This window comes from Arvicola amphibius, chromosome 8, assembly GCF_903992535.2.
Source record: "Arvicola amphibius chromosome 8, mArvAmp1.2, whole genome shotgun sequence".
NCBI lineage: Eukaryota > Metazoa > Chordata > Mammalia > Rodentia > Cricetidae > Arvicola > Arvicola amphibius.
The window spans coordinates 99,833,174-99,858,892 of record NC_052054.1 but is presented as its reverse complement, the minus strand read 5'-3'; the positions used below and the strand labels follow the sequence as shown (position 1 = coordinate 99,858,892).

The window sequence follows — 25,719 nt, the reverse complement described above, 5'->3', positions numbered from 1 at the left end:
ACCTAACATGCAATGCACACAGTGTAAAACTATAAGTCCAAGGATGGCTGCGTTAAGAGAGCCAAGACCCATGGTGATACCGTGTGTAGCAGGAGAGGACAACAAAGTGGAGTAAGGGCAGAGCCTCTGTATCTAGACGTGATGAGATCATGGCAATGCAGACCGCAACAGCAAACCCAACTCTCTCCCTCCATTCTACGCCTTGTTTCCACTAGGCCACGTACCCCAGGCAGCAAGCATCATGCCCTGCTCTTCAGACTCAGCCAGTACAGCTCTTCTGGGGGAACATCTTCAAATGTATACAGTTTTTTTTTTTTTTTTTTTTTTTCTGGGAGCTGCTATGATCTGCCTATCCCCTTCTCTTAGCAAGAATCACTCCATCCCTGAATGGCCTGCCTGGCCTGGGAAGTCCCATACATGTAGAGAGGATAACTAGACTTATCTGGGTCCAAAGCTCCCTGCTGCCCACAGAGAAGTATGTGTGGAACATGGATTCCAGTTCCTGGCTGGCCTCTGAAGCACTGACTGACCTCAACCTAGGCAGTTATTTGATGGCAGGCAATACTGGTTTCCTCACCCACACAATGGAACGATAGCGTTCCAGCTCACTTCACAAGGTTATCAGGACACATAAATGTAATAACTGGAAAGCACAATTCAGAACGAACTTGCTATTCATTCTGGTCCCTTAAAAGCACAGCGGTGTTTGACTTGGAGTAAGCAAGTAATCAATGCTGATTTATGATCACTATAAGTTTTAAACACCTACGGTTAAACAGAGCCAGTTCTTCAGCTGGAGCAGCTCTCGGCCTTGCATACACCAGCTCTGGAGGCTGTATGCATCTGCACACCTGTCCACGTACGACCTGCCCCCACTGCCGGGTGCTGCAATTATGGCCTTTCTATTCCAGCACCAAGCTGTGCTCAATGGTTCCTAATGATTCGAGTATTGAGTTTTCTGTGTCAAATACATACCAGGAGTTCATTCTTAAATTTCAATATCATTAATCATCTAACATTCAGCATCTCAGAACTCAGAAATTTGCATTTCTACAATGGGGGCTTTGAAAGAAGGACACAAATGCAAATGCTCCCCAAACTGTGTAAGAATTTTCAGAAAATTGCCAAAACAAACCATCAGCACACCATTGACAGTGAATATTCTGAGCTCTTCCTAGTGACAGGGTATTCGTGATTTTTAAAAGACAAAACACAATTTGAGGATTGAAAAAAAATAGGTTGAAAAATAAGTCCTTATGTCTACATGATTTCCAGAACAAATCTTGACTGATTAAGATCCCAGATAATCACAGCATGGAGAAGCCAGGGTGGTGACAACTTGAGAGCTGCACATGCTACTGGGGTGGCTGCTGGGAAGATGCCAGCAAGATGCATGTCTAGGAGCTGGGCAGGAGGCAGCAAGATGTACAGGAAGCATTCTGGAAGTCTTTCCTTAAGAAAGCAGGCTCAAGCACTCCCAGGATTAACACACTCCCACCCAACTCTGGTCCACTGCCTGAGGCATCTCACTTCCTTCTCCAGAGAACCAGATGCAGGCACAGAAGAAATGGTCACTTCTCCATGAACTTGGCCATTTCAGTCTTGCTCCCTACTGTCACACCCTCAGAGTGGCTACCTCCCTAGTGGCCCTCCTGTTCCCTACCAGATCTACATGAAGTTGCTCCTATCTGACTGACAATGCTGCACTCCTAGGCCTCCTGCTGGCTGGCTACCCTAAACTGCCTATGCACCTGTCCTGCGGGTCTACTGGACTCTTACGCCAGGCCTCACTCAGAGCCTGCAACTCATCTGCTACCAGCTTCCCAGAACTCACTTCTTGTATGCACCTCAGTCCACAAAATTCATTCTCTACCCTACACTGTGCAGTATCCCTGAAACAAACACATTGCAGAGCACCATATAAAAGCTACAAAAAATCCTTTATGATACAAGCTCATTACCACTTAATTTCTTCATTACTATATAATAACCTTGGCAGTCAAACTGGTTGAAATAAATAGAACTCAAGACCATACAAGTGAAGGCTAGGACCAGGCATGCACCTTTAATCCCAGCACTCAGAGACAAGAAACAAGAGAAGGACAGCCTGGTATGCATGTGAGTTCCGGGACAACCAGGGCTACACGGTCTTCAAAACAACAAACAAACAAAAACCAAAACAAAAAAGTGAGGACTAGAGCACGGAGATGGAAGGAACTTCAGGATCTCAGCTCAGCCCAGGCCAAGGGCAGAGGGCCTCTTCCTAGGGACCCAGCAAACAGCCCTAGTCATTATGTTGTGTTGACACAGTCTTCAGCTCCTTCCATGTGATGGTTCAGACTGACAGAATATTATTAAACTATAGAAGGGACCAAATTAAAGCACTGATCTTGGATTGCACACGCCTCCCTCAAAGCAGTTACTTTATTTGTAACCTGACACTGGCCAGGCCTCTCACTAAGACCTTAGAGATAAGAAAACAGAAAGAAGGATCCAGGCTCTGCCTGGATCTGAGACCATCAGCTAGGTCACCATAGATGTCTCCTAGTGGATACCTACTTTCTCTAAGCAGACCTTCAAACAAGGAAGTTCAAATACACTGTAGACACAGGGTAGTACCAAAAACTGAGTGCATGAGCGATCAGGTGACAATGCCTGGGTTTCCTGGTAGTCAGCCAGTTACCAATATGTAGGTGCACTTTAACATCAAGAAAGACAAGAGCAATTATTGGAAGGGAAATGGACAGGAAATAATGAATGGCTCCTTGTTCTTCCAGCAGACCTCGGGCACATCAGTCCTCACACCACTATTTGCAGGGGACCTGCCTCGCAGTCAGAGGTCTAAGAGCTGAGTAACCACAGCCTGCCTGGGCATATCCCAACAGTGAGGGCTTCAGTGCAGGACGAGACCAGTAGCACCATTCAGAACCTCCTTCACAAACTGAACCAACCCAAGCCCTTTCCTCGGGCTGCTCACAGCACTGGAAACAGTTATTTAGAGCAATAAATCCCAACAGCTAGGCGGCTTTTACGTCAGAGAGCCAGGGCCTGGCTCTAGCAAAGTCCAGAAAGAACGGCAATAAAATCATAACGCAGGCCTCACCCAGCACCACAGGGAGTTTAAAGGAAAACAGAGGAGAGAGGAGTTATACACAGCAAATAAAAAGGCCACTTCATCAACAGGCCAAAGCCAAGCTGCCCTGCCAATGTGAGAGAGGACCCAAAGGCCACAGGACTCCACCAGGGCCTAATGTGCCACCATCACTGCACCAGGCCACACAGGAGCATGCAGGAGTGAGCCAGGAAGGCCATGGCATGGGACCAGAGAGAAGACACTGGGTCGCAGAAGAAGGAAGACAGTGACTATCCTGGCCCCCTAGCTTGGTCCCAGCACAGTCACAAGTTTCCTGTTCCAGGTAGCAAACCTAAGGTTGGAGAGTTCTGTGGAGGAGGCTGTAATCAACCTGTACAAGGCTCTAGGCTCAATTCCCAATATTAAAAATCAATGAATCAGGTAATCGACTATTAATTCTCTTTCTTCCCAAAATCCACTAAATTCGAAATATAAAATGTGGAAGAATTCAAGGCAATGCCTAACAATGAGAAAAGCCCAGAAGACTTACTCACCTGAAAGTACAAGGTCAAGAAGCAAAGATGTGTCACCAGTAAGGACCTATATGGCCTAGGCACAGAGCCAGCTCCCTTTTTGGTCATTCAGGACTGTGATGTGCCATGTGGAGGGCACCTGTTATATGGCTGCAGAAAATAATCTGCAGAAGACCACAGGGCTGGAGAGGCAGGAGTCTCAGCAAGTTCCAAGCCCTGAACAAACAGCTCAGCCACAGACATGCAAGCATTCTGAGGTCTCAGCACAAAGCAGCACATTGCAAGAAGACACAGAGGCACACACAACTTGACACAAGAGGAAGAGACACCAAAACCCCAAGGACAGACAAACAAGCAGAGGGGCTGGAGGTGCAGCTCAATGGTAGAGCACTTGCCTGGTGTGCAAGAGGCCCCAAGTTTGATCCTCAACTAAGGGAGGGAGGGAAGAGGAGGAGAAATAAGTGAATAATGATAGGTAAAATTCCCCACACAAAGGGCAAAGAGTCTCTGAGAGAGAAAGCCAGGATCCAGCTGACCCCATTCACGAGGATAAGGCTTGAAGAAAGTGGCTGGGAAAAGTCAGAGGTAAGTAGATGGGGCAAGATCCATTAGCCAAAAACAGGCAAGTATTTTACAGAACAAAATAAACACTGTACTCTGGTAAAAGAGCTCATTAATCAAAAGAATAGTCATTAATTTTTAATTGAGCACTGGGGCAAAAACACCGAACTGTATGGAGAAAAATGATTAATAATGTTAAAAGACTATACCAAAATTGTAACTACAATAGAACATTTTACTTTTCTCAGAAATCAAGAAGACAAAGAATAAAGGACATCCTGGCTTAAAAACTCAATTGAGTTAATAGATATAGGGACAGTGTAACATTTAGGGAGAATGTACTCTTGTACATAACTAGGTCATACATAAGTATGAGAGAATTTTAAACATAGTACGAAGATATACTTACAAACTTCTTTAGACCAACAATGTAATAACAAGAGTACACTTTTCCTCAAGTGCCTGGGTAGTGTGTACAAGATCTGATTATATCTGTATCAGGTCACATAGTACGAACCCCGTTTACAGAGCAAAGAAAACAGTCATTTTCTCCAACATACTAGCAGAAATAAAACAGACTGAATCTACCCAGTGCCAGAGTGGTGAAAGGTAGGAAACTATGCCTCCTTATACACTGCACTTAGGAAGTTCAGTCAGACAACATTCTGGAGCAATTTCAGTCATCCTAAAGACATTTTCAACCTGTATGTCTGCTGACCCAGCTTCAGCTTTTCATAAGTTATCCTGTGGAGATACTTACAGTACTGTATACAATATATTCATAGTAATTGTGTGATATCAATTTGGAGCTATCATGAACATTGCCATGACCACATAAAGCACAGTCACAAACTGTCAGAAGAATGTTAGGTTTATGTGCACACTGACATCACAGATATTCACAATACACTAGCAGAAAAACATCTAACACACTACTTCACATACAGATGTGGACACAGGGAAGACACACACCTCCATCTCACTGCAGAGTGGGAGGTATACCTACATACCAATATCTACTGTAGCCATTCCAGTCTACACAGCTTAGCTTTTTCCTACAATCACCATAAACCATTTCTTTAGAACAATCAATACATGAACAACTGACTCAAATAAAACCCTCCTACCTAAATAAAGCCTGGAACCCTGCCCTCTGAAGCTCTCAGACAAACGGAAAATGCCCCCAGAGAAGTATGTGTGACCATTCTGCTCCCAGCAGTCCAGGAGGAAAGGGCCTAGACCCTCCCTAAGCCTCTGCCTCTACCCAATGGAGCAGGCTCAGAAACAGGCTGACAGAACCTCAAGCATCCATCCAGCATCTTGTGTGTACCCAGGACAGATATTGACATCTAAAGCTCTAGAGACTACACAATGCACTGAAAGTAGCCAAAGGCACCCGAAAGTTCTTCAGGTCAGGGCTCTCTACATTTACCATGGATCATGCATGCTTTGCTACTTTCTAAGTCCAAATCTTAAATGTATTTGTTAAGGCCCAAGTATACAGTTTCTAATCCTGTTCTGCCCTTCCAGCTCCTTGACCTGAGACTAATCCTTTGACCCAGCATTTCCAAAGGCATTTAGGGCTATTGAGAATCAGAAAGGCTTGTGAAATGTTTAATATGGCACCAAAGAGCCAGACGGTGGTGGTGCATGCCTTTAATCCCAGCACTCAGGAGGCAGAGGCAGGCTGATTTCTGTGAGTTCAAGGTCAGCCTGGTCTACAAGAGCTAGCTCCAGAACAGGCTCCAAAGCTACAGAGAAACCCTGTCTTGGGGGGAAAAATGGCACCAAAGAAAGCAAGCTAAGACAAGGGATTGGCTGTGTGGAACTAAGGCTTCACCCTACCCAGGGTCACCCCAGCAGCACTGCCCCTCACTTGTCCTGACAAGAAACTCACTCTGCAAGTTATCTGCTGATGTTTACCCATCACATACTCAAACACAATTCTTTTTCCTCCTCATCAAGGAAACTGCCTGCCATCTGAGTGGGCATGCAAACCCAGAGCATCCTCTGAATCTCCAGGAGGTCTACAACAGCCCCTTGAACCAAAAGACAAGAACCCCCAGTTACTAAACACTTGGTGATGCTGCAAACCAACAGCAACTGCCACAGGAAAGCAAAATCTAAAGCAAAACAAGCAGGCTGCAATGGCAGCAGCAACACATCTGTAACAGGAGCACTAGAATCCAAAGATACAGGCCTTACCTGGATGGCTTTGGGAGCTCATTGCTAGCAGCGTCAGCGCCTTAAGTTCAAAATGGCTCAAAATGTCCACGTAAACAGTAGCTCCAACCAGCTCCAAACTTCCACCAGCACATGCAAGTACAAAACTGAGGAGGCTCGGGTCCCAGCTGCGTAAACTTGAAGTCTCACTGGTAGGGTCTTGTTAACCAAGTAATCCACAAGAAGAGCAGAAGTTGTCACCTGGCCTTACAGAGATGAACCTGCATGGTCAGAGAAGAAAGGAGCCCTCAGTTGGGATGTGAACACTGAATCTGGACATTACCTAACTAAGGGAAAAGGTTTTCACTCTTTTCTTTGTTTATAAACCCAAGAATCAGAAAAGGCAATTCACACTAAACCATTTCTATCAGTATGAACCACTGAGGTTTGTCAAAAACTACATGTGAGCAAAACAACATCAGTGAGCAATGTTCCTCATCACTACTGCACTGCTGACATCACAGAATGGCTACGCAGTGGCTGGTTGTGGAGCTGTTACACTCATGGAAAAACCCAGCAGTATCCCTGACCTCCACCCACCAGAAGCCAGTAGCATCAGTCAATTATGACATCCAGAAAAGTCTCGGGGACAAAATCAACTTCGGCTAAAAGTCTTATCTAACAATATCAACCACTCTTCCAGAACCTTCCCCACCACCAGGCTTTTGGGAGGAAATAGCATAGAACTTTGCCACTGATACAGATTTAATCCAAGCTGCTCTATTTTGTGCACAGGGAAAATGTCACTGCCCCACCTTGCCTTTCCACTGACAAGCGCCCATCCAGACTTCTCTGCACATAGCTGCTACCATAAACTTTAGTTCAAATTCCATAACTTACCTCCCATGTGTTCATCTTTGTAACTACATTTTCCCAGGTTTATAAGGAATGCACAGCCATGTACAAGAGTATTGAACAGCACCTGGGAAACCCCCTTCCAAGAATCAGGTGCAAGGTAACATCCAAACTCAGACCCTTCCTGCTTGCTGCTTTCTCAACCTTTGCCCATAGGAACCACTGCCCAGATAGCAACCTACTCCCCGGCTGCCACTTTGCCAGGTCACTCTATACCACTTGGCAAATGCTTGCGAGTGTTCGAAAAGACTGCAGGCTTTAGGGCTCTGTCAAAAGCCATGGATTTAACAGATTCTCCCCCTGACCAGACTTTTCCACAACCCAGTCACTTTAGAGACAAACCAATGAATGCAACCTAAGACTACCTCACTAATTCTAATTTTAGTACCTATTGAAGCATCTGTCTTTATCTATCTCTTCCTTTAAGAATGTGATGAATCCTTGTTTTTTGAGAGTGTCTCACTATACAGACCAGGCTGGTCCTGAACTCAAGGAGACTGGCCTGCCTCTGCCTCTTGAGTGCTAGAATTAAAGGCATCCACTACCATGTCCAGCTTATGAATACTATTTTAAGCAAGTCAAGTGTTTTCCACAGCTGCCTGCAACTAATCAGCTCACCGTGTCAAGGGCTGTCTCTAACATGGGCTGTCCAAGGTGGTTTCCAGCTTTACACTATTGCCCACAACTCTGTGTCCCTTATCTTTATGACAGCTGATCTGCACCCAACAGTACCACGACTTTTATCTACAGGTTTAGAACTTTTACTCCTCAATCAGGACACCACTCCTTTAAAATGACTCTGCATACCCTGTGACTCTGAGCAACTTTGCATCCATCCTGCACAAAGACACATCTTGGCTATGTATAAAGCCCACAACCATCCACCCTATAACACTGTTCCCTTGGCACCATGGAATATCCCAAGGCCAGCTACCTCAGAGTTCCTGTCCATGTAACTTTTAGGGCTGAGTATTGTTGGTGTCATTTTCTTCTGCCTTCATGCTATGATGACTTTTCTTTAGTCTGGGAATTTAAAAATACTGTCAGACGGTGCACCGCTAAGTGTCTCTTGATTCATTTTGCTCACAGCAAGACCCTTTGAATACATTTCCATCTTCTTGCTCTGAAAAATGCTCAGTCCCCCTTGATTATTTTTATTCAATTCATCCTGGCTTGTTGAGAGATTCTATATGCTGCTGGACTCTCCACAGATCCCACCCTCCTGCCTCAGACACATCTGTTGTTTATTCTGCATTCCCAGGCGGCCTCTCTGGTACACTCTGCATGTGACTCCTGAGATCTCCACAGAATCCACTTTCTTCATTGTGGTCATGATGCCATTAAAGGAAGCTTTAAACATTGTTCTCCACCACCTCCCTTGTGTACCTTCACTGGCCTGATCCTCTTCCTGATCACCCCCGCGCCCACTCACCACACGCACCTTCATTTCTTGAGCTAAACTTCCAAAAACTTTCCTTCTGACTAAGACAGGAATCATGTTCTGAGATGTGTTCTAAGGTATTCTGGAGAATCTTGTTGACATGCCCCACATGGGGACTGTGGTTTATCCTCAAAGAACAGCCCCTCCAGACCAGAGTACCATGAAAGCCCACCCTGCCATTCCTACAGGATAGATCAGTTTCCCAGAGTTACCGCTCCCACCCATGGCTTCCAGAAAGCTCTCTCAGCATCACTGATGAAGAGAAGCCCCCTCTAACAGAACCCAAGAGTTTTTGTTGTGACACAATATGTATTTTCTTAGAGGACTCATACTTAGCAAAACTGAACACTAGAAAAAACAGGGATTAGAAGAGGAGGTTCATAACCAACCAACACACTACAAAAATGCATTAATAAAAACATCATGGTTCAAAAAAGACACTAAATAGTCCTAACAAAAAGTCTAATAAATGCAAAATTTTAAGATTTAAAAACAGTGACAATAATTAATTTAAAGAAGAAAATGGAGAAAAAATGCTTCTGAGTTTGGGAATCAAGGACAACTAAGCCCACTCTCACCTTTATCTGCAGCCTCATCAAATTGTCCAGACACTGCATTAAGGGGCAGAGCTTGTCAGATATATTAATAAAAGAGTAAATTTTTGTACCAGATAGAACCACCATGAGGTGGGACTGGAAATGGTCTAGAGACAGAAGGTCATTCATTTTATGTAACATCAGTGTTCCCCAAGCAACAGAGGCCCAGCAATGTGCTACCTGCAAGAACACATTTTCTGTATAGGCACAAGCCACATAATGACATAAGTGTCAACAACAGACTGCATACAGCAAATACAGCAGCGGTCACATTAAAAAGGATCACCATGTGACACTGTGGTCATCTTAGCCTGTGTAATAGTCACACAATGGCAATGATGACAAAACTACACACAATACATTCCTTCACAGAGCTGAGCTTGACTATGAAGTCACAAATAAACTAAAGATAGGAAAAGATCTATCACACAAGCCGTGCAGGTTAACCACCACTGTCCAACTGACTCCACTTAGAATCCCCCAAGAGAAGATGAGGAACCCCTCTGTGTGTCTGTGAGGGCCTTTCTAGAAGTTGGAACTGAGTACTAAGTGCCATCTCGAATAAAGGAAGCATCATCCCATACACTGAGAGACCCAGAGAATGAAAGAGGGAACCGGAAGAGCCAGCCCAACACCAGCAGCCCACCTTTCTCTGCTTCCTAGCCCCCCTGACCTGATCTGCTCTGCTATACCACACCCTCTGAAATCATAGGCTAACGTAAATCCCTTATATCTGTCAAGTCCTTGATCACAACAATGATAAAAGTAACTAATACATAAACACTAACCCAGAGCAAACTGTGAAAGAGACATTAGCATCAGACAAAATAAACATTAGGACCAAGTCATCACACGGGATACAGAGGCCCAGTTCCTAATGGCAGAAGGATCAGTAAGTTGAACAATAAATAAAAATCACACTTTACACTAGAAGCAAAACTAAGAAAAGCATGAAGGAAATGGGCACATCTACCATTACAGCTGAGAAACTCAGGGACAAACACAACAGCAGAAAGAAAGCTATAAGGATACTAGAATACATACACACACCTCAAGGAGACTCGGTGACATTTACACAACACTATACAAAAGCAGTGGGGTGCACTTTCTTCACTGTCCTTTAACAGACAGAGCAGGTAATGAGACAGAACATACGATAAGTCACATAAAATAAACTTGTTCTACTAAACTGGAATTAATTGAAAAATCAGTAACAACAGAACGGTATCTTAAAAACCCAAAATATCTACAAACTAAATAACGCGTTTCAGCTCACCACACAACTGTGATCCCAGCATTTGCAAAGTGGAGGTAGGAGAATCAGCAGTTCAAGGTCATCCTCAACTACATAAAGAGTCGGAGAGCAGCCTGGGCTACATGGAACCCCGTCTCAAAATAAACAACAACAAAAACATTTCATGAATGAAGAAATTGGAAGGTACTTCACAATGAATGAAAATAGAAACACAAGTTATCACAATATGGAAAGTCCAGAGGGAAATTCTCAGTACTGAATCTCTGTGTTAAAAAAGACAGTCTTGATTCAGAGATGGTAGGCTTCACTTTAAGAAATTAGAACAGAACAAACTAACGCCAAATAAACAGAAAGTCAATGACAAAGAGTAGAAATCAATCCAATGAAGAAAAGAAAAATAAGGCCAAGCTCTGTAGGGCACATCTTGTAACCAGTCATTCAGGAGGCTGAGGAAGAAAAACAATGAACTCAAGCCTGTACTATACAGTGAGCCCCTATCAGGAACACAGAAGGGAAAGAAGGAAGAAAATGAATGTGGCTGGCAAAGCTTTAACCAGACTAATGATGAAAAACTGAAAATTCACGTTATCAAAAGGGGATGAACACAAACCACACAAACAGTAAAAGGACAAAAGGGATAGCATCAGAGACAACTTTATGCCAAGGACTTACATAAAATTAACAAGGGCCTTGAAAGACCTTGTCAGTTATTTGAGAAGACAGAAACATAGGGCACATCTTCTGGTGCCAGATCCATCAAGTGGGCCCATCTGCAAGTGTTGCCATTATGGGGGTCTGCCTGATGGTGGGTGGCACTTGGCTTCCTTCTCTTATACATGTTAGCTCAAATTCAATGCACAGGGGCACTCACTTGGTCACTTACATTAATGAAGACAGGCAAATATTTTTCTTCTGCACAGTATGCTAATAAGCCAATGTTACAACTTACTCTGGTTACTCACTCGGCTCTGTCCAGTGGAGTTCCATTAAGCTGGCTGCTCACACTTTCCTTTTTTCCACCTTTTTTGTTAGCATTTGTTAATATCAGTTAGTACTGATACCTTAGGTCCCAAGCTAACCACTGCAAGGTTGCTGCTACTTGCCCTTTCCTCATTTTAGTGCCTTTCTCAAACAGTGAGAAACCTGGCTCCTGCAACATACAATTTACTGGTTATGCTCTCATATGCTCAAAGTAGTTTCAAAAGCCCTACACTTGACAAACAGGCTCACAAGGAGACAGGACCATGCACTCAACACTGTGCTTCTGTCCTCAGCCTCTGATGTCTGCCCAGACCCTCTTCTAGCTGTCCATGCATCACTTCAAGTCAGTGGCCTGTGCCTCTACAGGAGGGCAGGCTCTGGTGCCCAGGAGTTATAGTCCTTTTGTGGTTTCTCCATTCTGATGGGTCTAAACTGTTTATCTTTTTCATATGTGAAGAATAAGAAATAAAAACATTTGGCTGATCCTGATGGTGTTCACCTTTAATCCCAGCACTTAGGAGGCAGAGGGAGACAGATCTCCATGAGTTAGAGGTCAGTCTGGTCTACATAGCCAGTTCCAGGAGAGCCTGAGATACACAGTGAGACCCTGTCTCAAAAAAAAAAAAAAAAATACAAATTCGGTAAAAAAAAAAATTCTCTAATTTTAAAATTAAAATTTATGTAGCATTTCCACATAGTTGCTGAAGAACAGTTATTATGTTGTGGAATCGAATGCAAACACAAGCAAAGCAAATAGTACAGGGAACCCGAGGAGCCAACTTCAACAATCATGAACACTCTGCCATTCGTGTTTCATCATCATCTCAATCTAACTGTAAGTTGTTGCATGTGGGTTCAGCTATAACCTAGGTTGGGTATGTTGGCTTGGGTTTTGTTGCTGATGTTTGTTTGTTAATGCATTGCCAAAGGCATGATGAAAATTAGCTTCACCACCATCTACTCAACTCTGTTACCAGCAAGAAGGTTTTCTCAAGATTCCAACTTCCTTGTGAGAGAGGTAGAGTCTATGGGGCCCTCATCAGGGCAGAATTTGGTGGGGTCTGGAACAGGGTGTTACGAAAGACTGAGTACCCTGCCTTCCATTAAGTCATACACCAGCCTCTGGAGTTCCTTCTTGGCCAAGACAGTCAGTCACTCCCCAGTGCCACTGGAGACTGTTTCAAAGCCAGAGCCAAGCTGGGCCAGGGCCCATGATCCTAAGAGAAAGAAAAAAATTCTGGATACAGAGGCAGAGGACTAAGGGTGACTAGAAAGGGGGAGATTGTTGAGCCAGGTCCAGAAACCATGTGCAGTCCAATATGCAAGCCATCTGACAGATATGGGGAACCAGACCAAGGTAGGTTCATGTAGAAGACAGCATGTAGGCCCACTGGCCCAGGGTGCTCCAGGCACCACACAGATGAAAAGACCACGTCCATAAGACCCAGAGAGAAGATAATTCTGAATTGCAAGTACCTTCAGGACAACAGTGACAGGTGTGGCCATCCTGCTAACTGCAGTCTGAGACTGGGTAAACTTCTACAAAAACATCTCTTTCTGCATGTCTACTTGGGCTCCATACAGAATAAGCAGCACTGTGGCTTTGTGTGCTAGGTTACTTTGGTTCCTCCCTCTTGCAACTTGGAAATTCTGAAATCCTAGTTGGCTTAAACTTCACATGAAGTAAAAAAAAAAAAAAAAAAAAAAAAAAAAAAAAAAGTCCAATGAGCAAGTTTTAGAAGTTATAAATCTTTAAAAGGATTTCTTATGAAGTTACTAAAAAGAGTTGTGAGCCAAGAGGGCATCTTCTGTCCCTCACCACACCCAGTGGCTGATGGAGCAGCAGCAGACAGTTAATAACACCATCAAGCAAAAAGTGACAAGTGTGCAGAGTGACAATGGTAGATCATCTACAGAACACTGCAGGGAGTAAGAGCAGGATGCCACGCTCACCACTACCAACAATGCCATCTTGAGACCTTCACCAGAAAAGAGACATGAAAAAGAACTGGAAGGGTGATGTCGCCATCCACACATGGTGCACCTTACGCACACACGGTATACCTTATGCACAGAAAACCCAGAACAATCAACCAAGAACTATTAAAATGTCTAGCTTAAGATTACAAAGTAAGATGGTCAATATGCCTAAGAGTTTCTACACACCAGGGACAAAAAGAAAATCACACTGAGAAAACATTGATGATATCATCAGAATGTCAGCAAATATCAAGGACTAAATTTATCAGAAGATGTAAAGCTTATAGGCTTTATTGGAAAATATAAATATATATAAGCAAAATTAAAGGATTTAAATAAAAACAATATTCTATGCATATGGCTTTAAAGACCTAAAAATTGCTCAGGCATCGACATTTCCCAATCAACTAGTAGTCTATGCCATCACAATAAAAATTAAAATTAGGCCAGGTGGTGGTAGTACATGCCTTTAATCCCAAGCATTCAGAAGCAGACACAGGCGGATCTCTGTGAGTTTGAGGCCAACCTGGTCCACAAAGTGAGTCTGGGACAGCCAGGGCTGTTACACAGAGAAACCTTGTTTCAAAAACAAACAAACAAGCAAACAAAAATTAAGATTAGAATTTTTTTATATATCGACAAGTTAATATTAAATTTTACAAAGAAATACAAAGGACCTGGGAGACTTACACTTTCACTTATATTGATTTATTATTTTAAAAAAGCCAAGGACATAATATTCTAGAATGAAACCAATACAAGCAAGATCATCTGATAACAGCCAACCCTAAATCCCAAAGTTTCAGTCTTTTTTAAACATAATGTTTGGGTCATGACCCACCTAACAACCCATCATAAAAACAGGATGGGTTACAGACCCAGTTCAAAAGACCAAAAAAAAAAAAAAAACCAGTATTTTCATATAGTTAGAGAAATCTCCTTAGATCATAAAGTGAAAAAGAAAAATTTCAATTTATCCAGACTCCACAGAAGACAACCACACAGCAGAAGCAGCCTGTCATAGAACATTCAACAAGAGACTGACACCCAAAACTCACAAGCGATCCCTATAAATCTGAAGAGTTGACAATCCCCAACCTAAGGGGGGAAGGGAGGGAGAGAATGGGCAAATAGTAAGAACAAGCTCCTCACCAAGGTCTGTAAGCAGTCAATCAATGCATAAACGGGTGTCTGCATCTATGTCAACAGGAACATGAAAACCAACGCTACAATAGGGCAGGACTAATTCAACCAAATGTCTAAACTTTATAACCAAAGAAGCACCAGGTATTAATGAGGACATGGAAAAACTCACACTCAACCCTGAGAGTGTGAAGGGCCCCAGCACCCAGGAAACAAATCCCTGGGTGATAGGAAATAACATGCAAATCCTATGCCCCATTAAAGCCATTCCAGGGCAGACCCAACCTGTACTCTAGTCCTGCCCATGAAGACAGAGAAGTGGGATGAGAATGTTGCTCAGCTGACGAACTAGCTAGCCTAATGCGAACAAAGCCATGAACTTGATCTCCAGCACTATATAAATCGGGTGCAGTGGTAGACACCTGTAATACCAGCACTGGGGAGGTAGAACCTGAAATCATCCCTCAGCTACATAGTAACTTTGAAGCTACATGATATTCTGACTTAAAAAATAAAAATTAAAAAACAAGGATATATCAGCATTATCTGTGATAGCCCAAAACTGGAAACCTTCCAGATGTTGGTCATATTATAGAATGCTCTACAGCAAGAATAAAACTGTACCTTCACAGAGCCAGACAGAGTGCACTTTGCGATATTAAGCAGAAGCAGGCAGACATGCATGGTTTGTGCTGGGTAGTGACATGAATATGAAATTGTAACCAGGTAATACTGCTCTAAAGCCTAGAACATCCTGGAGCGCAGTATGTAACTATAGGAAGAACAAGGAAGTGGCTGAAGAGCTGGTAACTGCTCCCATCTATGTAAAGGCAGGCAAGGCCAATGACTGGAATGTACAACCCACATTCTTTCTGGCTGCTGTCATGTTCTCACAAAGGTTGAACCTCATGGAAGATTGGGAGATGTGGCTCAGTTCCTCAAAGGCAGCCATCTTTTGTCAAGACTAGAAGTCCAAAACAATGCCCACGTGCCTGTCTTGTCAGCGTGCCCCTTCTCACCTGGTTCTCTAGCTAGCGAATAAACAACTAACAGTCGTTTTGTTTTTTGTTTTTTGTTTTTTTGTTTTTTGGAGACAGGGTTTCTCTGTAGCTATGGAACCTGCCCTGGAACTAGCTCTTCTAGACAAGGCTGTCCTCGAACTCACAGAGATCCGCCAGTCTCTGCCTGAGTGTTGGAATTAATGGCGTGCACCTCCAGGCTCTAACAGTAGTTCTTGCCACTACTTTCTACAATCTCCATGTGCACAAGAAATCTGCCATTCTCCCTTGAAAGAAACCTCACAAAAAGGAGTTGAAGATGCACATGACACACAGATAGCAAGGAAAGACCTGAGACAGGATGGTCAAAAAGAAAAAAAATGTGTATGAAATAGTTTAAATGTTTTGATTAAATGCTTACTTTAATATGAATTTTATTAATTAAAATTTAAATAAATTTTAAGCGAAAATGAACTGCTAACTGTATGATTCCTCTTACTTACATAGTAAGCACTTTAGTAAGCCCTCTTGTCCTCAGCAAATGAAATACGGGCTTTAAGGTTTGGTGATTTTGTTTTATGTGTGCCATTTTATGATAGATGGCTTCACACAGTGAAAGACTACAGATTTTTCCCCGTATTTTGTTGGGAAACATTTATATTTACTTTCATAATAGATGCCATACTTGAAAGTAATAAAATCCCACTTCACCGTGTTCTATAAAATATGTAGTACTTCACAAATCCACGAGACGAGTCTGGACAAGCTGAGAAAGGCTGCACAGCCAGGCAGTGATGGCACATGCCTTTAATCCCAGCACTCAAGAGACAGAGTCAGGGGGATCTCAGAGTTTGAGGCCAGCCTGGTCTACAGAGTTAGTTCCAGGGCAGCCAGGGCTAAACAAAGAAACCCTATCTTGAAAGAGAGAGAAGAGAGAGAGGGAAACAGGGAGGAAGGGAGGAAGAGAGGGAGGGAGGGGAAGAGGGAGGGAGAGAGGGAAGGAGGGAGGGAGGGAAGGAGGGAAGGAGTGGAGAGAGAAAAGGGGAGCCAGCACAGAGGGCTATGGTTCTTTCCAATGCACAAGAGATCAGATGCTGGAAGTTATGATGAAGACAGGAACAGGGGCAGCAACCTGGCAGCATCCTCAGGGCCTGACATGCTTTCTTCACAAAGGCCCTACGGATCCTTCTGCTGATGGCCATGTCCAGTTACTGCTACTCTACACTGAGGTTACAAATGACGAACACCCACATTCTGGCCATGATCTGTAACATGTACAAACTTCTTGGTAAAATAAACTCTTCATTAAAGGTTCAACTGGATCAAACATTCAGATAAAATGATATTTGTTTCCTTTGCCTGCAAAATGAAACAATTTAGAGAATGACTTTAGAGGAGACCCAGATTAGCACGGGATCCTATGCATTATTCAATACCAAACTGCAACAAACAAAAGGCCAGGATGTCCCAGGTAGGTGGCTGTAACACCCAAGGAAAACCCAAAACTTCTCAATGACCCACACAGGATCCCAGAGCAAAAAGCAAATGGCTTCAAAGCCTCACTCTGGGTTTGAATGAGAATTGCCCCCCAAAGTCTCAGGCATCTGAACTTGGTCTCCAGTTATTGGTGGCACTGTTTGGGGAGGTTTACGTGGTGCGGTCTTGCTGAAGGAAGTCCATCACTTGGAGTGGCCTATGAAGTTAAAAGAACTATGCAGCTTGCAGGTTGTTCTCTCTGCTCTATGCAAGCAGCTTCCTGCTCCTGCTGCCATGCCTGCAACTTGCTGCTATGCTTCCCCACCATGATGGACTCCTAGCCCTCTAGACCCATTAAGCCAAAATAAACTCTTTCTTCCATAAATTGCCTTGGCCAGGGTGTCTAATCACAGAGCAGAAAACTAACTAATACATCCACTTCTATCCATTTTTTTTTTAAGTCGAGACAGGGTTTCTCTGTAGCTTTGGAGCCTGCCCTAGAACTAGCTCTTGTAGACCAGGCTGGACTCGAATTCACAGAGATCCGCCTGCCTCTGCCTCCCAAGTGCTGGGATTAAAGGCGTGCGCCACCACAGCCCTGGACTAGTAAACAGAGCGCCATCCTGATAGAGAAGCAGGTACTTGGATACACTAACTTGGGGCAGTATCAGACACCTGTACAGAAGCCTCACTCACAGTGTCACAGATGAAAATCAGTGACAATGAGTTCCCATCTCCAACCACAGACACCACTTGAGTAGCAGTTCTCAGTGTACTCTGGAGCCTCTGAGGACCACAAAGCCTTTTCAGAGGGTGGAAAATCAATTTTTTTTTCTACCTTGCTTCTGTGATTTGTTCTCTCCAGGGTACTATGGCACTTTCCAGACACTATGTGAGGACAGTCACGCACACAAGAATGCAAGCATCGGGTTCTCTCTTTTCTCACCACAGCTCAACAGGCAGCCTTCATCCTGTGGGTCCTAGTGGTGTGCCCCTCTACTTCAAGATACACATGCCTATACCAGGTAGGTACTGTGTCTTAAAACATGGGCTTGTCACACAGACTTCTCCATAGCCCATTCATTCAGTCACACCTCCAGAACACACCATCCCAGGTGTACTCATTTCATCACCACCAACTGCATACAGACAGACTGCCCTCCAAGTGTCTTACCACCTGTGCAGTGTCTGGAGACGGGGAGAGTAGAGAAGCTCATACCTCGGTTCTACACCAGTAAGGTAGAGAGGGGCATGGGGTTGAATGAGTCACACCGAACAGGGGTAGCCACAGCCCCTCCTGAAATGGACACTGGTTCTCTCTCTCTCACCTACCAAACTGTGCCTAAAGCGGCCTCTAACTGTCTGGTATCTGAGCACAAGATACAGGAGTGTTCTGTATGCTGGCAGTCTGCTCCTTCCTGAGCTGCCCTTGAAGCTCACTTACTCTGGAATTGGCTGCTCTTGTTTGTGAGACTCTGCATAAGCATGGCTCCTATTTGTCAAACATTTTCCAAAATTTTCATCTACTCATTGAATAGGTTGAGGATATTTTTGCCTGCTCTCGGTGGAATTCTTACTACACCAAAGGAGGTGTTTGGGGCAGCTTACAGGATCTGAATGGATGAGAAATAAGCCCAAAAGACTTTGTACCCCCACCCCCAGTGAGCTACTTAAATGTGAATCTGAATCCATCTTAGATTTATATGAAAAGACAATTCACCACTTAAGGGATAACCAGGAAAATGACCAAGCAAAAGCAGAAACACTAAGACTAGATGCCACTGAGGTAACACAGCACACAGAGGATATGCCAGAAAAGCAAGATGCTGTGGACAATGACTGACTGACATGATCCTAGAATACACAGACAAAGACCAGAACCAAATCCCACAAAGAAATCCAGAATCAGGCTGGGTAAGTGTCAGAACCTTCAGCCACAAGGAATCAACTGAAATCCCAGCAAAGGAGAGCAAAGGAGACAGCTGCTAAAAGGGAATGACTGCGATGATGAAGGTGATGACGACAATAAGAGAAGGTGGAAAATGTAACCTTCAAGCAACAGAAAACAAGAGAAAAATTAAAACAAGACAGCAAAAAGCAAGCACACGAAGTGTGGCATTGGGTTTCCTGTCAGTGACTCATAGCCAGTGTGCCTGTTGTTCTGGCTTCTATGAGGTGAAAGAGAATGATCTGGTTGAGTAACAACAGCCACCATGGTCCCAATGCCACCTGCTAACTAAAATGGCACTTCCCACATCATGTAGTGTGATGCTCCCAAGTGTGCAGCCAACCCTGTATCTGCAGCCTAAACAAGGCCCAACATTCTCCCAGTGCCTACTGGAATTCTCATGAGGTTTGTGGTGGGAGGCTGTCTTCTACCGAAAGCCACACACCTCCTCAGTGCATCCCCCTCCCTGAGAAAAGAAGAGCAACTCAGCTCTTGCTGTCTCCACTTGGAGACCCCACAAACCACACAGGGCCACACCTTCATCAGCCCAATATCCATCATTCTGTCACTACCAGCTGATAAGGGGCAGAACCGGCAGTGGGTCCTGCTAGGGCAGAAATCACATACAGAGATCTGATTCATCAGGAGCATCACAGACTTGTTCAGAAGCAGGCCTACCCAGTAGATCATAGGCATGATGCTACCTGACTCCCTCTTGTGTTGAGGCTATAGCAATGACTTCACACACCATACGAAGGCCACCTCACCTGCCTGGTGTCTGTCAATCACAAAGCCTTTCAAACATTTAAATGAATGTTTTATGAAATGCAAAACAACTTCTCTCCCATTCTCCAAAAAGAATGAAAAGAACACACAGTATCGCATCTCTTCCCTCAGCCTACGTATGTGGGCCAGTGCCCTCTTGACCTGCAGTCAAGACACAGACATGGACTAGGCTGTGACTATGTGGTTGTACCTTTTCCTGAGTTGGCCACAGAAAAGCACTGCCACTGCTGTGTGTGATAGCTCCAAGACCTGTGCTCCTGGACGAAGATAAAAACCCAGCAGACACTTCAGTCAGAGACAGAATACCAAAGGAGCCAGGCAGTGGTGGCACACATGTGCCTTTAATCCCAGCACTTGGGAGGCAGAGGCAGGTGGATCTCTGTGAATTCAAGGCCAGCCTGGTCTACAAGAGCTAATTCCAGGACAGGCTCCAAAGCTACAGAGAAACCCTGTCTCAAAAAAAATCAATCAATAAATAAGTAAACCAGAACACCAAGGAGCATCAAGAAGAGGCAAGTGTGGAGATGGGATAAAGTAATGACCTCCATCAAAGAGAAGATGGAATGGGGGGCCTGGGAGGCAAAGAAGCTAAGAACCTGTCAAAGAATGGTGTACACACCCCTGTCAGTCTCCACGCTGTACACACATACCCAGACAGTGCCAAAAGACTACTATACTGAGAGGCTCAGCTATAGGGTCATATCCTTACCTCCCTGCACAAAGGACTTCCTAATGTTATCTGCAGGCCCTTGAGCTGCCTGCTCTCAGCCGCTATCCCAAGGCTGCACTAGGGATCTAGGATACTTGTCTTTTGAGAATCCTCTTTCACTCCAATGAGGGTATGTGTGTATCTTACTCTCCTCTCCGAGAAGATTTTGCCTCTGATAAAATGGTCTTTCAGAAACAAATTTTTGCAGACCTCTAGCTCCACCCAACTCCCAAGCTCTCCATTCTCATAGAAAGATGACCTGTACCAACCCACTGATCACACATGGGGATCTTCGGAACAACATGCTTCCATAGGGCAAGTCATGTAGTGTAAAGTGCCAAAAGCAATGAACTCCTGGGTGGAAGCAGGCAAGGTGTAGAAAGGCAATCTTAGAGACCTGCCCTTCCTAAAGACAAATTAGAGGAGCAAAAGCTGGGAGGCAGAAAACTCCAGGGATGAAGAGAGGAAAACTGAGACTTATCATTGAAAGGGCATAAGAGTACATGAGAAGAGTTGGGCCAGTCTGAAAAAAGTGGGTCTCAATACTAATACTAGGGTCCCACAGCAGGGACAGATTTGTGAGCCCTGGTCATGAGCAGGCTGCCCACCAGAAAATAAGAAACTCATCATGACGACAGTGTAAGTGCTGGTGGTGATTAATAAGTGAGCGCTAAAATACCTGAGCAGGCAGTACCCAACATCAGCCCCCGCCTGCCTACAGAGCTACCAGTTGCCCACCTCTTCCAGTCTTCTCTGCAAAGGGCAGGCCTAGCACAGTCCTCCAGATGTGATTGCTGCTATCCAAGAAAGCTGAATCCTTGGAGGGGGTGCTAGTGCCAAAGCCTTCAAATCACCTGCTCCAGGATGTGTGGTCTATGGTCTTCTTGCGTTAGCTGCTCTCCCAGCTCATGGACTCGTCACCCTCACCCTGTCTTCACACCACCGGGGTTCCATCCACAAAAGGCCCTACAGAGCACCAGGCTGAGCAGAGCTGAGCTTGACTGGGCTGAGCCCTCATGCAGACTTTGTATCTCCAGGGCCATGTGATAGTTCTCCACATTGGAAACTTGAAGAACACTAGGAACCAGCTAATAGCACCTGCCTCATCATAGGTCATTGAGAAAGAGCAATAATGTCTGTGAATGAGATCTGGCCCTCTCAGAGGTACTGAAGATGCCGGACAATGACAAACAATTCCCCAGGTCTAGGCCACATGGTAATTGCAGGGAGAAGACAAATGCAGATCACCACAGGCTTCAGTAAGGAGTAAGGTGAGGAGTCACTGTCCCAGCCCCTACTAGCAGCACCAATTCCCACTGGGCCAGGACCAGGCATAAAAAAGGAGGGCACAACCCAGGACAGAGACAATGCAAAGTCTCAATCCTAACTCCTGAGCACCAAGGCCATCAGCTGAGTTTGATTCATGTAGAGAAAGAAGGCAGACAGCCTGATCAGGTTTGGAGGTTTGAATCTTGTCAGCAAGAACTAACGGTAAAAAGGTCCAAGTTTTGCAGTGACTCATGGATCTTGTTCCCCAAAGGCCTCTAATCAATTGCACAGGTACAGACTCATGCATGCACACATGTAGACACTAAATGTACTTTGCAATTAGACAATATTAAGCATTATTAGCCACTAAATATAAACTACTGTTACATATCAGATATTCTTGTACCGCTTGTATAACACACACAACACTTACAAACATTGGTCTCATCCCATCTTGTGTTTGTTTGTTTTGGATTGAGCAAGTGTTTGAGCTCAACATGGGACCAACAAGAACCTGCATTTTATAAAAGCCACTCATCTTTCAACCCTATAACAGCATTATAGTTTGAATTCTGAGAATACTCTGCATTTGGTTATGACTGTGAATTGATGCTACTGAACAGTACACCTATAGATGGTCAGAGTCAAGTTTCACACTTTTTAATTTAAAAGGCTACACACAAATCCAATAAGCTGTCAAGTTACTTGGTTATATGGGTTCATTCCTTCTACGTCCCCTCCATTCAAAGCCATGCTGCCTGTCCTCTTCTACTTAGCCTTTATAGACCACTTCAGAGAACAAGGAAAGGCACTGATGTAAACTTCCCAGTGTGTAGCAATGCACAGTGATGGGCACCTTCATTAGCACCTGCAGGATGCCGAGAACAGAAGTTGTGTTCACATTCCAGCTACTGGTAAAATAACTAGTGACAAACAGTAGTCAACACACAACTTCAGAACATGTACATGTATTTACAGAAATTGGAACTGTCACACATGGGAGAAGCATATCATGTCATAGTGAAGGAAACAATCATGGACTCAGTGTGACATGTCACCTACTGACTGCCTTTCTTCCCCACTGCAATGGAAACTGCAGCCTGGGAGCTACAGGGCAAGACCAAGGAATCTCAGTGCATTGCTTTGCATACTCTTAAAAACGCACTACAGCTGAGCAGTCTCCTTTCATGCTGTACAGTTATTAACACAAATAAGCCTCTTTGTTATCTCTATCTGTCTGCTCTGCTAAACTAAAGTTCTGGGGAATCTAGACCCATCTTCCAAAGCTTAAAGACAAAAATTAAAAGATCAGAAAAGGAAGGGATAAAGGTACACTTCATTCAAATGCAAAATATGTAAATGAGAGCTGACTTCATTTCCTCACCCCCAAACTAGAAATGACGTGTGTAACATACCCCCAAGCAGTTTAGTCTGACTCACCACCCTCCACTACTGCTTCTCAAGTTCAAGAAGTGTTCATATCAGGGCTTTCTGGGCCAGTACTGGCAGCATTTAAAAAGTAGCAGTGGCAGGGGCAGGGTGGGAATGGGGGTGCATCCTGTGGGTACTGCCTTAACACAGTACCACAAGCACAGCTTGTTATCACAACCCAGACCATCTCCTTCACTGTCAGATGGCTCCTGGGGAAGGATGGGTCAAAAAACACCTAGGGATGAGAACCCTCCAACAGACTCAACCCTGAGTGATTCAAGTCACCACACAGTCTCCAACAAGACTGGCTCACATGTTCCATAGCAATGGAAATCACACAGCCAACAGTATCATATCACTATGGCTTCAATATTAGGACCCCAGCTTCCTGCACTCTTTCAGTCAAGCACAGAATCCCACCACTGGCAGCTGGCTGCCCAAGCTAGGCACGGTGTGCACCCACGGAACAGATTAAAATTAGGCACCCTAATTATTAAACTGTCACTGTAAAAGCCGGGAATACCATTTTTTAAATGAATAGGAGAATTAATGGATTTCTTCATTAGCTTGCATTTGTGCTACTCAGCCTGTCTTTTATTATCAAGGCAGTCATAAAAAATGCTTCTGCCACATATGCAAATTAAATCATTAGTATTTTCCCAATTACAGTAACTGCTTATTTGTATTGCTGATCTATTCTTTCAATTTAGTTCCCTTAATATTAATGATATTAGAAATGCTTTAATAAAAATACTCAGGCAATCAGAAACAAAATTCTTAATATATACCTTTCTGATCACATAAATGGAGGACTACCAAGTAGTAACCTGGATGGTTCACCTCTCAGAAACTGAGGGTAAACCCCAAGAGGTGTAGGGCCCTCCCCTCTATGTAGGTTTGCCCACTTCTCCAGAGGTCCCCACAACAGAAAGAGGTGGGCCAGAGCGTCCCGGACACAGCCCGACCTAAGTGACGGCTTCTACTTTCTCTAAGGCCAAATGAAAGGTACCTCTGAGATTAATATACCCATGCTAAAGGCACCTATCCAACAGCACACTCATCTTGCTCTGGTTTCCCCAGTACACAGAAGACACCTGATTCCTGTGCTACTCCATCCCAAATGCTCAGGAAAATCCCATATCACTGTAGGTCCAGCACCGCCCCTCACTAGTGGGGCCTGGCCCTGCTCTTCCCATAAGAGGTGCAGCCTTGTACAGACCTTTGTCAGTCACAAACTTCGATACAGAGTGTGAACAAGATATTAGCAAACTGTGAGTCTGAAATCTGTGCAGAGATTGTGTCAGACCTAGAAAACTCATCTAACCGTTAAGGTAGGCGGAAACCTCTCTTAACCAAGTGGAACCATCTGGGAAGAATGGGTACCTAATAACAGAACCTTCCAAGAATCTCAGAGAAATATACACGAAGGACACGGTCCATGGGTAGGGCAACCAAGAAAAGTTCATCTCCAAACCCAATACACTGAAGGACTAGGCAAACAGTCTTCCCTGTTCTGATGAAAGACAACCCCACCCCCATGCAACTCACAATGCTCCTCTCAGATGGCAGGACTTAAGAGGTTGACCCATACAAGAGAGAGGAAAAGAGACAGACAGGTACAGAATGGAAATAAGAAAAAAAAGAAGATGCTGGTAAGTCCATACAATTTTGCAGAGTGTGCGGAAAAATCTAATCCCTGGGTAAGCAGCACCAATTGTGGCCAAGAAGGACAAGAGCAGGAACCAAGGAAGAGAAGCTGAGAGACAGATGCACCTGTGTACATGCTCAAGGAGCCAACAGACACTGGCATCTCAACTGGTCAGCTCGCCTCTGCAGTGGCTGAGTAATGGGGTGCAGTTTCCTATCTCCTCCAACAACACCCTGGACAGGGAGAAAGAAGTGACCCCAGGGCACATCTGACCATGGCTGCTAAGAGCTGGTTGCATGCCAAGCCACACTGAGCCAGGCAGGTTTTAAGTACCTAGTGTCTAAAAGACCACATGTTCTTAATCTGAGATGCCCAAGATACCTGGTGGACTCCAAAGATTCACAACCCCTTCAGATACGTGCAAAACGGCATTTGGAAGGTTTTATCCCCTCTCTGTGAGGAAGCCTTCCATAAAAAGGAACTGCCCTTACTCCAAAGGAGCAAGGGCTGACTGCTAAGATGGGTCTGGCTGCTTTACCACATACTGGCTGCGAAGCACACTCCCAGGACCCTTCTGCTTTTAGCCCTAAAATGTTCAATGTATTAAACATGACCTAGAGTAATCTTGTTTTTGTTTTCCAAGACAGAGTTTCTCTGTATAACAATCCTAGCTATCCTGGAACTCACTTTGTAGACCAGGCTGTCCTCAAGCTCAGAGATCTGACTACTTCTGTCTCCAGAGTCCTGGAATTAAGGCGTACACTACCACCTCTGGCCAAGGATGAGGTTTTAGCAGTTTAAGACAAACTTCCG

At 44.4% G+C, this 25,719-nt stretch overlaps 1 protein-coding gene across 7 annotated transcripts in view; it reads right to left on the bottom strand.

The window, feature by feature from the left end:
- The window catches only part of Hdac4 (histone deacetylase 4), a 262,695-nt gene that overhangs the window by 222,663 nt on the left and 14,313 nt on the right, over positions 1-25,719 (bottom strand). For all 7 annotated transcript variants that reach the window (XM_038339151.1, XM_038339150.1, XM_038339154.1 and 4 more), the window contains exon 2: positions 6,373-6,611. In XM_038339151.1, the coding sequence (XP_038195079.1) occupies positions 6,373-6,394 (22 nt within the window). In that variant the 5' untranslated portion in view covers positions 6,395-6,611. The remainder of the gene's footprint in view (positions 1-6,372; positions 6,612-25,719) is intronic.